Consider the following 18,401-nt stretch of genomic DNA (forward strand, 5'->3'; position numbering starts at 1 on the left):
GTTTCACCGGAAGGAGAGTCGAGGATGTAGTTGAGGACTTCCCGGTGGAGATCCCACCCGATAGTAGCCTCAAACTTACTACCGGGGCTGGCTCCTTTACCGGGCATGACGGGAGGGAATGACCCGAGCCACCGCAATACAAACACATTCCCTGGGACCTCCGCCTCTCTCTATCCTTCCGGGAAAGCCGAGCTCTACCCACCTGCATGGGTTCATGATCGGAGACGGGACCGACCATGTTCTCTCGACTCGAGTGGCCCCGTTCTGGAGAGATTTGAAGGCGATTAATCTGGGCGTCTACCTGGAGCGCCAGGTCGATGAGACCGTTGAGTGTTGGGGGCAACTCGAGGAGGTAGATCTCCTTATGAACACGGTTGGCCAGCCCATGCAGGAATCGATCCCACTGCGCCTCCTCGTTCCACTGGCACGCGGCCGCCAGGGTGCGGAATTGGATGGAGTAATCCGCCACCGACGATTTCCCTTGTCGGAGGTCCGAGAGTTGGTGAGCGGCCTCCCTGCTGGCTGCGGCTCGATTGAACACTCTTTTCATTTCTTCGGAGTGGACGTGGAATGAGGTGCAACACGGATGTCAATTCTCCCACACCGCCGTCCCCCATAAGGCGGCCCTACCAGAGAGTAGAGTAAGCGCAAACGCAAACTTGGACTCTTCAGTCGCGAAGGTGCTTCCATGTTGAGTGAGAGCGTTCTGTAACGATGGGGTGAAAAGAGTGGCAGGAAGCAAGTGTGAGTTAACACAGTTTAATGAGGACAATGATACAGGCAGACCGTTCTCATCCCAAGGCGTCATGTACTGACCCTTTTGACATTTCGTCAACATCCTACGCACATGGCACCCTCTAACGTCAATATTAGAAGCAGATAAAAATGGGCCATAAGGCGCCTCCTAGCGGTCTAACCCTAACCCTAACCCTGACCTTAACCCATAATCTGTGTCTCATATTGACGCTAGAGGGTGCCATATGCGTAGGATGTTGACGAAATGTCAAGAGGGTCAGTATATGACGCCTTGGGATGAGAATGCGTAGATACAGGACAACAATAAGAAACAAAGATGACGCTGAAAGGAATACACAGTCCAGGATGGTGCAGGTGAGTGAAGGATCCGGATGGCGGAGATGAGTTGGCAGCAGGAGAGGGTGACACAGGAACTGCGGGGAAGCGAGCCGAAGGTAAGTGATGTTGCTTGTTGGTGATGTGCGGAGAGTGGATGGGGTTCCGGGGAGACACGGACATCCAACGCAGAAACACACAAGAAAGCAAACATAAGTCAAGTACATGAAACAACGCTCTCACAAACACAAGACGCTAGACAAACCAATATATAGGAATGAGTAATGAGTGACAGCTGTTGCTGATGACAATTAGCGGAGACGCCCACAAACTAATCAGTGCTGACGCATAACACACAGACTTCACTCACATAGTGCAAAACCCAGAGATCACGGTTTACCAACCGTGACACTAAGCTGTTCAAATAAATAATAATAGCTGAAATCATTCTTAATTGTGATCATTTTAAATTTTTATTTATTTAAAAAAACTTTTTAAATGCTGAGATGTAAGGTTTATCATTTTCTAAAACTTTTGCCAAAATGTTAATTTTATTACACAAAGTTCATAGTGTTGGTTTAAAATTGTAAACCTGTTGATATAATTTAAATGTGTTTATCAGTACTTTTTGAACATTTCCAGCAGAACATTTCCTGCCCTTCTTGACACCAGGCCATCTTCCAAAAGTCTTGGCCTCACTGTGCGTGCAGATGCGCTCACACCTGCCTGCTGCCATTCCTGAGCAAGCTCTGCACTGGTGGCACTCCGATCCCGCAGCTGAATCCTCTTTAGGAGACGATCCTGGCGCTTGCTGGACTTTCTTGGACGCCCTGAATCCTTCTTTACAAGAATTGAACCTCTTTCCTTGAAGTTCTTGATGATCCTATAAATTGTTGATTTAGGTGCAATCTTAGTAGCCACAATTTCCTTGCCTGTGAAACCATTTTTATGCAACGCAATGATGGCTGCACGCGTTTCTTTGCAGGTCACCATGGTTAACAATGGAAGAACAATGATTTCAAGCATCACCCTCGTTTTAACATGTCAAGTCTGCCATTCTAACCCAATCAGCCTGACATAATGATCTCCAGCCTTGTGCTCGTCAACATTCTCACCTGAGTTAACAAGACAATTACTGAAATGATCTCAACATGTCCTTTAATGACAGCAATGAAATGCAGTGGAAAGGTTTTTTTGGGATTAAGTTAATTTTCATGGCAAAGAAGGACTATGCAATTCATCTGATCACTCTTCATAACATTCTGGAGTATATGCAAATTGCTATTATAAAAACTTAAGCAGCAACTTTTCCAATTTCCAATATTTATGTAATTCTCAAAACCTTTGGCCACGACTGTACATCTAACAAAATATTCAATGGTTTCCTATTATACAAATTATAATTAAGATTATAAGAAAGGTTATTAAGAAGATATTTCCTCTATTTCTGCTGTAATCATGACAAGGCTGCTTGTTTTCGTTTTTACGATTACTGGAATTGTTATTTAATTACATAGATTTTGAGAATTTAACAGAAGATTAAAGAACTGCATGCTCTTAATTTAAAAAATGTTAGTTACTGAGGAGGATTTATTCTTGATTTTATGCATTTTAATATTTTAATATTATAATTTTTTTATGTAATACATATAATATTATTTTACCCTTTGGAAGTTTGATGAGCCCCCCTTACAAGAACTGCTTGAGAATGCTTTATGAATAAAAAAACTCCTCTAGAACAAATCTCACTAAAGAATTAGTTGGACACTGTTTAAACTATGGTATTTACGTTTTGACTTCTCTGTTTCAGTAATGTAGCACTTACTGTAAATGACGTAACAGCTCCGTGTTCCAACTCCATTCAGAGCTAGTTTAGGCCGAGCACGCGTTTGTTAAAAGCAAACGCCAGTAGCATTTGGACCAATCAGACACACAACTACTTGTTACATTTAACAAATAATATTTTATGCCTCCTCATCTAACCAAAGAAACTAAAAAGAAAGAAAGAAAAACTAGGTGACACCAACAAAGAGGAAAAACATTTCAGAGGCCAACCAAATTTGTTGAAACATCATATTGACAAAAAAAACTGAACTGATAAATTATCCAGACCATCCAGACATGTAATGGTAATGTAGATGTGGGGGAGACGTTGTTAAAATAATAGCACAATGCATAAATGTCAAAACGTCTTTAAACAAAATGTAATTTCACACTTTCTCATTTGATTTTGGGGAGAAATGTAACAATGTGCTTACTGTCAGTGGCTTGCATTTGTCCACTAAGGGTCCTTGCTCATATATATATATATGTATATATACACCGTAGCTTCTGTAACGCCGCCTTCACACTGGCAGTTGAAATCAGCTCCGTAATACGCAATACGCCCCCAGTGGACGTCGTACACAACGGTGAAAAATGTCGGAAGCCTCGGAACCGAGTAGAACAAAAATGGCGGAAAGGTTGGAAAGGCTGACAGCGCGACACCCTGAAATACTCCCTGAAATCCTCACCGTTGTTCGGACACAGCTCACCCACCAGGCGGTGAAACTCCCCGTACTGATACCTCTCTGCCAGGTAGTATTTTACCCACATGGATCTCTTTTTTTTTTGCTTGCTTCTCCAGTATAGGAGAGCAACAGCAAGAGCATTGACAAGTCTACGATTAGCCATAATATAATTTTCTGGCTGTATGTGAATGAGCGGGCAAATGGCCACAACATTGAATTGTACAATATTTAAATATTTAATTATTTAATTGTATTAACTGCATAAATTACGTTATAAAATCATTAAAATGAAAAAATTACATGACAACTTGTCATTATAAAATCATTATTTATTTTATTAAAAGTTAAGAATTCAGGTTTGTTTATCAGTACCATAGCAACGCCAACTTCCGCTGGAATTGTCGGATAGGAACCGTCCGTAGCCTTTCGCAAGAGTTCAATTTTTTGAACGCATCCGGATGGCCAACGGACACGATTTTTTTCGCACCGCACTCGTTCGCACCTGGTTCGGACCCATTCGCATGCGGTCTGCGAATCTCCATAGAAAATGAATGACTTCCGGTCGTTTCGCTGCCGTATCGGAGCTGATTTCAACTGCCAGTGTGAAGGCGGCGTAAAGGGAGGGGTGAGCGGGGGACTGAGCCGTTTCGCAACTTCACCGCTAGATGCCGCTAAAAATTACACAGTGCACCTTTAAATGCTTTGCTCATGCCTTGAATCATATTTAAATCAGAGGGGTTGATTAGAGCCGACAGCATTTTCTCCAGGACACTTTCAGGTCCCATTTGTGGTAGAACAAATGACTCCAGCCTGCCAGTATTGCAGAAAACGCTGTTAACTTTATAAAACTGTCAACATCGTATTATCTATGGTTATGACATGCTTATTGGACGATTTGAGAGGGCTTGCCGTGGTATCTGTACAAAAGTGCAGCGCTGTCTCTGACTGCAGAAACAGAGTAGCTGTTTTTAAGGAGGACTGTGACTCGCGTTAGCTTCATTTTGAAGTTGTGATATGTCCAATATCAAAATGTCATAGTCTTGCAACGTTACTGACGGTCCAATCATAACCATATCCCCTTATTACCTTTTTTAGCAACCCAAAATTCGTTCATTGACCAGACTTACCAGCGCCCACCCACTAATGCCTGAATTTAAGCCAATCAGGTAAGCCTCCTGGGCGGAACGTCACGTTCCATAATTGATATTCATAAGGGGATGATGCGTTAGACTTGAATTCGTAAATTATATATATATATATATATATATATATATATATAAATTATATCTTTTTAGTTAAAAAAACTACAATATTTTCGCAAGTCGCAGAGAAAGGCTCATACAAGTTAGGAAAATCAGAACAAATGCAGCTTATTATGAAGATTGTAGGTACTAACAAAAACGAATTGTTTATTTCTATAACTATAAAGATTGTTAATTTTCATGGCAGTTTAAGGACTGGAAATTTACCCATTAATAAAATGTTGAAAGAAGTCGTCATAGCCTGTCTTTTTCTTATATCCCACTAAATTTATTAGATGACAAAACCATTGCAAAACCTCACATTACATTCAAATGTTCAAAAAGTAATTTCCAAGCTCAACAGGATAGTCAAAAACATCATGAACACATCTAAATGGTGCGAAACCTTGTATGATTCCTTCTTTATTAAATACAACAAAACATGAACTTAAATATTATTGCATAAAGGAATGGATTAGATATCGGAAATGTTTCCAGTTTATGTAAGAGGCAACCACAACATATCTAGATAGGATATACATTCCTGTTTGATCCACACATATCAAAAAGTCAATAATTAGAATGATTATAATGGTATGAAAGTATAATAAAATAATACAATTCGTGTCACAAATCGTGTCTTCCTCACACTCCTTGAGTAATCTGACATTCCTGAGTTCAGTCATGATTCAACACTGAGGTTAAAGGCATTTATAGGTCAAATAGCGACTGAAAAATAAAGCATAAATCTGTAAGACGAGGCAGAGAGCAGTGCAGACTTCAACACAGACAGAGAGAAATCACAATGATCCATGATGTAACAAAATCATTGCAATAAAACACAAACACACACAAATCAAATCATCAATGTCAACCGATTCGTGGAACATTATGGCTGAGGTATTTTAGGAAATAATTCTGAGATACTTGAGCCTGAGTCTCTTTAACATTGTGGAGAAGATGCAGAACATGTTGCTATAAATAAATACTATGAGTAAATGCTAATACAAGGTTTTCATAAGCAGTATGTTTATTTATATATATATGTATATATATTAAATATGTCAAGTCTTTCAGCTCTCCTGTAAAATGGGAGTAAAAGGCTGTTAAATACATTCCAATCAATACAGGCTAGAGAAAGGAGCCAATGTCTTCACCATCGACGTAGGAATGGGCAACATTTGTTCAAAAGAATAACTTATTTCTCTCTATCTTGCTCCATGAAACCCCTGAGACCAATTGTCAAAGACAAATAACAAAATATATTGCTAGCAGACACACAGATCAGCAGCATTTAAGACAAGATAGCAAACATCAAGCCGAGATTTGACTGTAGACTGAAGTTTAGAGATAAAAGTGTGATTGATTATGTACTTTCATGTCTAATAGATTGAGTTATTGTTTGAAGATAACCGCAGTTCACTAATGACAGATTTGGACACGTGTAAAATGAGCCGCTGGCTGAGAAAACCAGGTCAGCGGTTTAACATTCATTTGGTCCCTAGTGATCAGGAGAGTCTATAGCAAAACTGGCAGTTGCCAAATCCCCAACTCAAACCCACCCTAAAACACCCCCAAAACATTTTCATAAAAGCACCACAAAATACATCAAACATTCAAATGCATCGATCAGTCACTAATCTGTAAGAATAAGAGTATATTCCTTGCGGCAACTCTAGACAAGCTGTAGACAGTAGAGAAAACACTTTTGAAAATCACCTAGGGGCCATTTACACTATGACGTTTTCAACTAAAAATGGAAAACATTTTATGCGTTTTGGCCATTCATTAAAATAAGGACTGAAAATGGAAATTTTTGTAAAACGATACCATTGTTGTCTCTGTGAAAACTACAAAAACGTGATTTTTTGGGGGGAAATTTTATAACATGTTCGATCTGTAGGAATGCGTGAGAATGTAAGAATGCATGTGTGCATAGTGTTTCTGTACAAAGTGACATTGCCAACTACTGGCCTGGCATATATAATACAGCATTTTCAGTCTTTTACCTGGATTAGTATAAACGGGGATCATTTTGACAACGTTTGAATTCACAACATAAAAAAAAGCAAAGGAAAACATTTCCATTTTTAGTCCATCATTGTCGTGTAAGCGTCCCCTTAGTGAGATATGAGATAACTACTTCTGTACACCAAACATTGTACTGAAATTCCTGAGAGCAGCTCTATTCCTGAGTCTTAAACCAATAAAAAAAGTTACATTCCTCTCATCTGTTGCTTTTATAGACCTGAGGGAGTTCCAACAGCAGCATTAGCATTTGTTTCTGTTTTTTTTTTTTTCAGTATAGTGATATGATTGGTTTTCAAGCGTGGCCCCACCGTCCTCTGCTGTCTCAGTCGGTGGGTGGTGGGGAATGACTGTGCTCCGCTTTCTCTTCTTTGACACCACTAGACTTTTCCTGAGACCCCGGAGATGACTGCTGGGTTTTGGCGGGGCAGTTGGCGACCATGTGCGCAACACTTTGGCAGAAATGGCATCTTTTGGGTTGGGGAGGCAACTTGCACTCTTTGGCATGGTGGTCCAGACCACCACAATTATAACACCTGCAGGACAATTATAATAAGAATTTTTCTTAATCACAATTATGAATAAAATCACTTAAGTGTCTTACAGTAAGGTTTAACTCAAATCCTGTTAAAATCTGGGATGGGGTTTATAAAACTCTGAATTTTAGAATAGTTTTGGGAATATAAAATAGTGATTAAGGGACAGTTTTCACGACGACGTTTTCAGCCAAAAACTGGAAACATTATTATGAGTTTTGTCTGTTCGTTTACACGACAACAGCATTTTGGGGACTGAAAATGCATATTTTGAACACTTTATAACAGAAAAACTAAGACTTCTTATATAAAATGCATATATCTATCATTCAGTTGTCATCTCCCAATAATGTCTTAGTAAGATGATATTTATATGACTAGTTTTATGATCAAAGTTTTATGCAATGCAATGATGACTGAGAGATGAACAAATACATTTTCCTCAAAAGCCTGATGATGATCATATTTGAGAATCACATTTGAACATGATTGTTCTAAAAAATGATGTATGGACAATCAAGTAAGTCCAGTGAGTGTCCATCTCAACATTACTAACAATATCAAAGTTATACTTATGCTTAATTTATAAAAATCTATAGATTTCAGAACAAAAACACACGTGAAGCACTAGTTGAAGGTGGACATTTGTACAATTAGAATAAAAGAGCTTTTACTTGATAACTGAAGGCATGCGATATATTGTGTATAAAAAGTTTTTTCAGCAAAGATTTGATCAGGCCTCAGAAATGTGTGTATTAAATAGGACCTGTAGGCTTTATAGGGTTAATGTTTGCCATCAGAGTGTGAGCAAATATTCCAATTAAAATACACTTTCCTTTCTTTTTTATCTAACCAATTGTATTTTGCACCAGGTTTTCCTGAATGTCCATTCATGCCCAGGCTGTCAGAGTGAACACAGTTATTTAGAGGAGGGCCATGTGCGGAGCTCCCAGGGGCATATGGGTGCCTGGTATGGGGCAGTGGCTGCTGCATTTATGTCCACTCAGCTGAGGTCATGTGGGTGACCGCAGGGCACGGGGGACTTTTGAGGGACACTATAGTGGCTTCTTCTGGTTTATAGGCACTGACCCAAGGCCTTCGTCACACGGCACAGACGGACAGCAGGCCAAGCGGGCAGAAGGCAATGATGGCCTTTGTTTGAAAAAATCTGCAGCAGCAACCTATGAACTATGACCTCTTGCCATCCTAACCCCCAAACACCCCACCCAGTCCCTAAACACATGCAGTTTCCATGGCAATCCTGACCCCTGACCCCTCTCGGGCACCTTCATCTGTTATCAATTAAATAAACTGCAGCATTTTTTTCTCTGCATTCTGCACTCCCTTGTGAAAAAAAGGAGTGTGTTTAATTGTACTGAATGTACACTTGTAGTGTTTAAATTTTAAAGTTTTAAATGTTTTTTCAAAAGCTTGCAGATAACATTAAAGAAATAAAAAGACACTTAAGTGTACCTTAAATTATACATTTTCTTATTCATTAACATCACGTATGGTCACTTTTTAAAAAGTGCACTTCGTGATAAAATCAAAGTAAAAGTTTTACTTTGTGTACATTATGTTTTAATAAACTGTTGTCATGCTTTAAAGAAGTACACTTATTTTGATGTGTTGATTCACATACTAAAGCACATGTAAAATACATCATTTCAATTGTAGGGATTTATTTGATGTTATGTTTAAAATGAATACATTTTAAATGTGTTGAAATGCAACTTTATCATTATAAATGTGTAATTACAAGTAAAGTTAAATACATCACATACATGTTTCAATATAATTTTTTATACTAATTGCATGTAATATAAGTTTCAACTAAAATGTATGGTCATTTAATTTTATATAGCATGCTATTAAGTGCCTAAACATTATATTGTTTCTTAAGTGCATTCTTTTAAAGTACGTATTTCATTCCTGTAATAAGCAGTATTTTTTAAAAGATTGCAACAGTGTACTTCTTTTTCACAAAGACTGCTTCCGTAAAACATTGAAGCTCAATGCAGAGAGTCCACTCAAATGAATGAATAACCATGATGGACAGATGTGGTTTTCTTAAAGGGCTAACATGCTCCAGGGATGTATCGAACGCAAGCCTGGCAAGACCCTTTGAGGATACAACAATCTGATACTGTCAACACAGTGTCTTTCACAGTGATCAGAACGGACTGACTGATGGGCCACATGATACGCCTCTAACTTCCAATCGCACGGAGAGCTAAGAAAGGTTTGTTTTGGTACCATATGGGAGCAAAAAATTGCATAAAATAAACTCAAAAGAACATTCTTTAATCAAATGTACCAAAATTCTGGCATAATGTTTTACTTTTTACAAATCTAATATAAAACTGCATCCTTGCAGTTAATATTTAAAGTGACTTTTAGATGTTAACACTGAGTCCTCTTTCTAAACAACAGCCGATTGGGGGATATCCATCAGGTATAAATGCATCAGTGACCAGGCGTTTTAAACAGTTATTGATCCGGGTCACATCGACAGTCCATGCAGCCCTAACCCAGGTCAGAGGAGGGGGAAGGGAGGAACTGGTGAAAGGGTAGAGGTGACCAAACCACATTTCTGAAGAGTGAGGGTTTCAAGCTCCCCCTGTGGGCTGATAAAACCTACACTTTATAGCGCTACACACTGATGCTGAAGAAAGGCCCACCAAAAGTCTTAAATAAACTGCATTCTGCCACCTCTAGCTAAATTAATGAACTCCAAATTATAAATATCAGTTTGACAGTTTCAATTGAACATTAAACTCAAAGCCATTAAACTACAAGGTGTGTTTTAGTAATTAAGTTGTTACACTCTCAGAAAATGTACAATAGATATCACTGGATTGCTACCATTTAAATATATGTACCATTTTGGTTATAGTATGTACACTTACAATATGTAGCCTTTAGGGTTGTGGGTTCGATTCCCAGGGAACACATGTTAGGTAAAAAATGTTAGCCTGAATGCACTGTAAATCACTTTGGATAAAAGTGTCTGCTAAATGCATTAATTTAATTTTATTTTACCTTAAAAAGGTACTGACCCAGTGACATTTCTATTAAATATTTGAAGTTCAGGATTTAGTTTTACAATTAAAGATTCCATGTCAAAATTAGACAAAATATGACCCCTAGTTGCTCTATGATGTCATAATAAAATACATATATTTTTTTATTTAACATGAATATGACATGGAACAGGATTGACCAGCCAAACAAGGCATTCTAATGGCACAAAACTTAAAATAACGCTGCTGGATTTTTGTTGATAAGTTAAGAAAGATCCTGGAGTCTTAGTAATGAAGAGGAAACTAGCCTTTTTCCAATTGCCCCATTTGTAAAAATACTAAATGATATATTTTTAAATGACATTGATGGGTTCAATGAAGAACCTTTACCATCCAAAGAAACTTTCCATTGTACAAATGGCTCTTAATAGTGGAAAAGTGTCCTTCAGATTATTCAAATGTTCTTCTCCGATCACTGAAAGGTTGACTGGGGAACCCAAAATGGTTCTTCTAAGACATCAGTGTGAAAACAAAGAGTGTATAGCTCTGAGATGACTCACCTGTCTCCTTTGGCCCGCCGTTTCTGGACACTCTTGCCTTTGGGTCTCCTCTCACTGCCCAGACAGTGAGCTCCTCCAGGACCCGTCACCCGCAGAGACTCCAGACCCTTGGAGGACTTCTTGAACGTGAATTCAACAGCCTCTCCCTCCTTCAGACTGCGGAAACCCTCCATGTGCAGTTTACTCTGAGAGCGGCAGACAAGGACAGAAAAACATTGTCAGTAAGGCCACTGGACCAATTCCACATTCATATAGGAACATGCACAAGGCAAGAAATTGCAGTTGGGTTTGAAATATAAAACATCATTGTGGTATGGTATCATCAGTGTTTGTGTTGCTGTAGAACAGGTCCCAGAGGATCACAGCATTAAAGGAATGTGTGAATTATTCTGATGTTTTTATCAGCTGTTTGGACTCTCATTCTGACGGCACCCATTCACTGCAGAGGATCTATTGCTGAGACAGTGATACAATGCAACATTTCTCCAAATCTGTTCATCTAAATCTCGGATGGCCTGAGGGGTAGTACATTTGCAGCAAATTTTCTTTTTTGGCTAAACTATGCCTTTAACTAGCTGAGTATGTGATGATGTATGTTCTTATGGGATATGAAAGAGAAAGCGAGTGATTTATGTGTGAAAATCCCAGGCCTTACCATCCCCCGACCCAGGTTACAGCATTCCTGATTCACACACACACACACATCCCCCACATCACACACAGGTCTCTTAATCCCCCACACTGAACACTGGGAAGATGCTGTGGGGTCCAGAAAAATTCTTTACATGGTTGCTTGGCTTTAGTGTATCCTGAGGGCGAACATTTTCTCCCGAATTAGCTCCCGTAGCAGAGTGTAAATGAGCACCTGAACTAATTATTTAAAGGAATAGTTCACCTATCATTTACTCACACTCCTGCCGCAAAATGCCTTTCTTTTCTATGAACAATAACACAAGGAATTCTTAAAGTCAGCCTCAAATGAAAATCTTGTCTGATCATCAACTGTTTTCTATTTAGATTCATGTTATTGTTCATATTGTGATCGATTCATCCATTAATGCTTTTTTTATTTCTTTTTTTTTATTCATCTGTCGTGGGTTTGATTGCTTGGAAATGCATGATCTGCTTAAAATGTACTGTATAACTTGAATGCAATGTAAGTCACTTGGGATAGAAATGTATGCCAAATGCATAAATGTAAAAGTATATAAATAGGGTTTTTTTTTTGCTCATCAGGTTCACAAAACTGGTCTGAATGATTTCCTCACAAAATCGAGTTGAGTTCATCACACAAGGCTATCATGTGGCTTGGGAAGATATGCATGTACTCGTTTATGTTCTTTTTTATATTTTGTAAGCCTCAGTCCATATTTATTGCCATTGCATTCATTGAATAGTGAGACTAGCATAGTCCTCAGAAAATTCACCTTTTGTGTTCAACGAAAAAAAGATAATCATATGTTTGGAGCAAGATGAGTTGGGTAAATGATAGTTTCATTTCATGGTGAACTATTCCTTTAACAGAAAGCATTTTACAGGACATACTCACAGACAACTAATGCTACCCTGCACTTTAAAGTTTCTGCCACCAAACAATGGCAGTGATGCGATGTCATGCAGCAAATGCATTGCAGATCTTATCATGTTGATAGAACTCATAAAAAAAAAAGTAAACGTGGGCTTTTTACTTTTGACTAAAAGCATCTGCCAAATGCATAAATGATTAACACACAACATTTTTATCTCCCTCCTCCAGTTGTAAGTAGCCTACAGTTATGCAAACATAACATTTTCTTTACTATAATGCAGAAAATATGATGTAGGCTACATCTGTATTAGGTGTTGTGATTTAACTGGTGTTGTATATTAGTTAGAGTTTATGCAGCACAAAGCGTATTGTCAAAATTCTGCTGTAAACTGAAAATGAAGGAGAAATCTTTATTATTCCACTACTCCTGAATGTTTTATATATGATTTAAAGAAATAAGACCAATGTATCAAGTACACTCTCTGTGGATCATCAGGTTTGGGTTTGGCCTTAGAAGACTAGTATGACAGATCTTCTTACTGAAGTGATGTAAAAGGCCCCGCAGGAGCCGAAGAGGATCTGTAGTTGTGTACGTTTTGTGGAAACATCATTGGTTACAACTATGTTGTGGCAGATGCAGTGTTCCCTTTCAAGTACTTCCATTGTGTGTCGGTCAAAGTGACCGTTAACCCATTTCCCTAGACACGTGTGACCCCCCACAACCCCCAACTTCCCTTCCTCCCACCGATGTCCCCTTGATGCTCCGAGGCATGTTTTAAAGCTCTCCCTACAGTAAAAACCCTATGAAGTGAGCAAGTTCACAAGATCCGTACTGTATGGACATGCATGGTCCATTTGTGACAGTCACACAGGTGATGGAGAAATCTCAAGCAAGCATGTTGTGACATAATAGGAAGCAAAAGACCACAAAGAAAGGAAGGATCTGTCACGCTCTTTTCCTTTTGTCTGCTCTCACAAAGAGCAGCGGAGTTGATGTTGTGTAGCTGAGGCCCGCTGTCACGACCGAACGTGTGTGCAGCACGTGGATCATTAATGAATGTATAGGCCTGGACAATATCCAATATCCAGTTTGAGAGAACTGATCACTCCCCATTGGGACGGTTCTTAACATTTCAATGTAAATATGAACAATTATGTATTCCAAAAGTAATGGTATTATAACAGCCATCTTGCATTGGCTTTGGCTACTGAAAACCCCAATCGACCACTTTACAAACTCTTTAGTTTGTTCAGTGATCACTGACAGACCAACAACAACACCAAAAATGTACTTCATGCCCAGTACTACTCTCAATCTATGGTTCAAGATAACACTGGGATTGTGATGTGTTAAATGTGCCAAACTATAGTACATGAAGTTGCAAATTAGGTAGGTTTCTGAGACACAAATTGCCACCCAGTTGGTCACCTCAACAAAAACCAGCTCCTAAATGCTACTTCAATAGCATTCACGTATCTTGCTAATGACTTTATGACAGGAAACGAGATTAAAGGCATCTTCCTTGAAGGTGCAAGGGTTGACAGGACAGACTGATGTTTAAAGACATGACACTTACATGGGAATTAAGAGGTAAAGGGGAGAACTACTAACCACACCAGAGTTTGACTTGTGTTTAGACATTCATGAAAGATTGTTTCAGTCATTTAAGAGCTAACTAAGCAATTTTTGCTTTCAGATGTGGGCTTTCCAAATGGGAAAGAGGTAAATGCAAATAAAAGTTGGAACCCTCATCCATCATCCTTAATTCAATTGTTTTTTGAACACCTTTTCAATTAGATCTGCCTCCATTCACTATAATATGGACTTTTACAGTTATCACGCAGCAAAAAAAAATAAAAATTACATTCTTCCTTTGTGTATTTGTCTTTTGTCCAGTACAGATGTCTAAAGATTATTTAATTGGTATACATTTACTTGAAAAGCTAGATGCCATTTTTTTCTATAAAACTGATCCAAATGAAGTTTTTTTTTTTTTGAAAAAGAACATATGTCCACCAACAGACTTTTATTTAAAACAACTTAATTCAAAGGAAAATAAGTTTCCATATACCAAGTTACAGATATTTGTTGTTGTTTTTTTTTCAATTTCCATTTGAAAACAAGACAAAAATATTAAGGAAGATATTAACTTTAGCAATGCAACATTGCCAGGACTTTATCAATTTAAGATTTGCTGCTCTGATGTATTTAAGGCCTTTATTTGTGGAAGTGTGAATTAAAACTTTTTAAACTTTTTAAAACCTGCAGAAACCCACAAGCTCAAAATGCTTTCTGTGTATTTATTACTGTTGTTATTTATAATTTATTGTATTTTCTCTCTTTTTATGTGTGTCTGCACTTTGTTTATATTTTCTGTAGCCTACTGAAGCTCCTAACACAAATTCCTTGTGTGTGTGTGTGTGTGTGTGTGTTTGTGTGAACAGAGCAATATAGCTCTTTCTGATTCTGATGTTTTATTCTATGACATAAAATACATCCTTATAAAATGACTCTAACAGCTATAGGACTACATATTCATTGTGTTAATAATCTAGCTATTTAGGTTGTGTTCATTTGTTATGATTAACCTTAATGAACAAAAAAAGAAATGTGTGTAAGAATCTTTTGTTGGTCACAAAGCTTGTTTTCTGCAATGATCCAAAATCAGATTTTACTCGAAATGACTTGATATTCAACACTACACATACCTGATGAACAAAAACGTCGACTGGAGTTTCTAAAGGCACACCATCTCTTGTGCTCATGGACAGGAATCCGAAACCCATGCGAACATTGAACCACTTGCACACACCCACGCCGTGGTAGGACTGGGGGTCTTCCTCCGCCGCCTGCCCCTCCTCCTCCTCTGCTTTCGTACAGCCTCCTGCAAAACCATCTACATTTACCATCATTGGTTTTACAAGAGAAAATAATATGCATGCAGGCATGTATTCAAAGGTGAAATTTAAAAATTCGAATGTAACAGAAACATACATTCGAAACTTGAATTTTAAAATAATTGCCGCCAAATTGACATGAGATGTTGTTTTAAGTTATTTGCACAATAAATCCGCGCCAACGTTTCACTTTAACTTTATTTCAATGTTTTAAAAAGAATAAATATCTAGCTAGTCGTCTCTTGCAGTTTTGTAGCAAACAACTAGCCTACAAATAAAACGGTTTTATGCAAAACATTTTTGCATATTTATAATTAAAGCGTTTTAGCTTGTATTGAAGCTTGGAAAGCAATGTAACCGAGTAGTATTTACCACACTCTCCATATGTTTGCCCTATTGTTTAAATTATTATTTTTTTAATTGAAAAAAGAGGCAACGAATTAAATTCACCTAAACGTAACACGGCTACGAAATGCCTTGATAATGTGTTGATAAATTCTTTAACTTATTATTATGTTTTTTTTAAACAGTATACAAAATTGTAATATTCGTTTTTTTCCTTCCAACAAATAAATATCAGAACATAACGCAAAGCTGGGAATAGCCTAATTAATAGGCTTCAAAAAATCAATTTATGCTATTTAACTTGTCTCAATGGCAACCCTTCCAAAGTGATTGAGACTTTTCCAGATCCCGTCGCAGAACACACTCGTACTTTCTGCTGCTTCACCTTGATAGTCCTGGTGTAAAACTGAGCCCATGTTGAGCTGAATGAAATCCTTCCCTTCTGCGACCAGCGCGGGCCTAAAACCTTCCTCAAGTCTCATGAAAACACCCTCACAACAGAGTCCTGGGAGGAACGCGAGTAAAACAAAGAGGAACTCCACGAAACCCTCACTAACACGCGCACACGAGGGAGTGGGGGTCAAACACGGAGAAGAAGAAACCTGAAGACAATGCGTGGACCCCAACCCCCGCGTCTCCTGAACAAGCAACACCTTGATGTGGGCTACCTTCAGGAAGAGGACCAGAACTTCCAAAAACAAATGACATACCCTCTGCCATGGGTTCCTCTCTTCGCCTGCTCTATGCTCTTCTCCTGCTGTCCAGTGTGGGGTGTTTGCGTTAAATCTGGGTTCTCCAGGTGATCTCTCTGTGTGTCGGTGGCTGCTCTGAACTGATGATGATTCTCACGCTCGACCCCCTCTCTCTCCCTGTTTCGGTCAAGTCCACGTGATTCCCAGTCACTCTCCCCTCGAAGATGACCAACACCAATTCCTCAATGGATGCCCCCCTTTGTCCAAAACAGGCCAATCACACACGCAAACGCCCGGCCCCCAAAAGGTGACCAAAAGCCCACATTAGATGTTTGTTTGTTTGTATGACGCGAACCTACACCATCAAAATTTGCATTATTATTTAATTAAGTGGTACTCAGCATGTAATTGGTTACTGAACTGTTGAATTCAAATTTTGTTTTAATCACAATATATTTTTTTATGTTTCTAAATGAAATGGTCTCAAGTTATGCTCAAAATAAACACGCCACTCTGCTCAAATAAGCTGTTTGTGTTCTGATCATATTGACCATTAAAAATAAGTTTGAAACATATTCAGCTTCAAAGCGAAAAGTACAAACTACATTCATTTATTATCTTATGTGATTACGAAGGACAACGAATAAAGATGAACTAAATCATTTTAATTGTACAATAATTCAGATAAGATTTAAAAAGCTTCCGAGACTTAGGGATATATATATATATATATATATATATATATATATATATATATATATATATATATATATATATATATATATATATATATATATATATATATATATATATATATATATATATATATATATATATATATATATATATACAACAAACGCGACTTTAAGATGTTTAAATTTGAAGCTATTCACACATATTATAATGAGCTATTTTTGTTTAAAATAGGTTACATTTGAGCATTATGGAATAAATTCCGGCCAGTGTAATGATAAATCAATTTGTTGTTTTACGTAGTTTATACAGATTCCGACTTTATTTATTCAACATAATTTTACACATTCATTATTATAAATGAAAAATATAATCGATCTTTTGATCCGATTCAGATATAGGCTACACAAAATGATATTTAGGTTAGCTTTTTATTTGACATTATTGCAGTTTATTATTATTATTATTATTATTACCGTTTTTTATTAGAATTTAAGTAATTATTATTATAGCATACGAAACTAAAGATACGTATAAAAAATTAACCTCGAAGTAATAACTGTGCGCGTAAAGCTCCCACTTTTCTGTAGAATATTTAGCTAGATGTTATTGTTCTTTCACCAGTTAAACTATAAAATCATGGTGTTAAAATTCCTCTTGAATGTGGACTAACTATCAGATGAGTATCCAAGAGAAAGGCCAGAGACAGCAGACACACAGTGATGCTCTGAATAATGACAGATGTGAGCTCTGACGCGTTTCTGGACCAGTTTTAACCGTGTTTGTTAGAAAAGGCGTTCGTTTCATTCATCATCATTCTGTGATCAGAGATGCCCTCCCCCATCCAAACAATCAATAATCAAACCAGCATGCCGATTGATCAATGCATTGTTGCTATGGTGATGCAGAAAGTAACCTTTCTATCAATAACCCCTAATTCCAATTACATTTGTAAAAACATTAAGCTGCATATACATCACATCACAAGGGTTAGAGAAGGGACATTTCTGCTCTTTAAATCGTGAACTAAAACGATGGTTGTTTTTGTGAAGATCTTTTTATTTAAAGAAGCAGTAGTGGAGCAGTTCAGAATTAGCTATCTGAAAAGTGCAGACAAAGATGAAATTTATGGTGAAAGGAATATGTTGAAACACTGTATTTTGTTGATGAAACTAGAAATAATCAATCAAAATTAAAATGTTTCTGCATCTACCATTACATTACATTTTTTTAGATATTTGAAGATTTTACACAGCAAAAAGTGCATTTTCCATCA

At 37.7% G+C, this 18,401-nt stretch overlaps 1 protein-coding gene across 2 annotated transcripts; it reads right to left on the reverse strand.

The window, feature by feature from the left end:
* Positions 1-6,697: 6,697 nt before the first annotated feature.
* LOC132158014 (protein lin-28 homolog A-like) lies at positions 6,698-16,590 on the reverse strand. 2 transcript variants are annotated; one of them, XM_059567258.1, is made up of 4 exons: positions 16,451-16,590; positions 15,207-15,382; positions 10,970-11,154; positions 6,698-7,386 (listed from the first exon to the last, which is right to left on the reverse strand). In XM_059567258.1, exons 1-4 carry the CDS (start codon positions 16,458-16,460, stop codon positions 7,176-7,178), a joined length of 582 nt encoding a protein of 193 aa, XP_059423241.1. In that variant the 5' UTR covers positions 16,461-16,590; the 3' UTR covers positions 6,698-7,175. The 2 variants fall into 2 exon arrangements, with proteins under 2 accessions (XP_059423241.1, XP_059423240.1); XM_059567257.1 differs by lacking the exon at positions 16,451-16,590 and adding an exon at positions 16,126-16,383.
* Between the last annotated feature and the right edge of the window lie 1,811 nt (positions 16,591-18,401).

Source organism: Carassius carassius, chromosome 15 (assembly GCF_963082965.1).
Source record: "Carassius carassius chromosome 15, fCarCar2.1, whole genome shotgun sequence".
NCBI lineage: Eukaryota > Metazoa > Chordata > Actinopteri > Cypriniformes > Cyprinidae > Carassius > Carassius carassius.

Excerpts from the sequence above, each read along its gene's own strand:
- LOC132158014 (XM_059567257.1), bottom strand. The coding sequence starts at position 16,222 with ATGAGACTTGAGGAAGGTTTTAGGCCCGCGCTGGTCGCAGAAGGGAAG. Across the intron at positions 11,155-15,206 it reads TCGACGTTTTTGTTCATCAG|AGTAAACTGCACATGGAGGG; the intron begins GTATGTGTAGTG and ends TGCCGCTCTCAG. Across the intron at positions 7,387-10,969 it reads CGGCGGGCCAAAGGAGACAG|GTGTTATAATTGTGGTGGTC; the intron begins GTGAGTCATCTC and ends ATTGTCCTGCAG.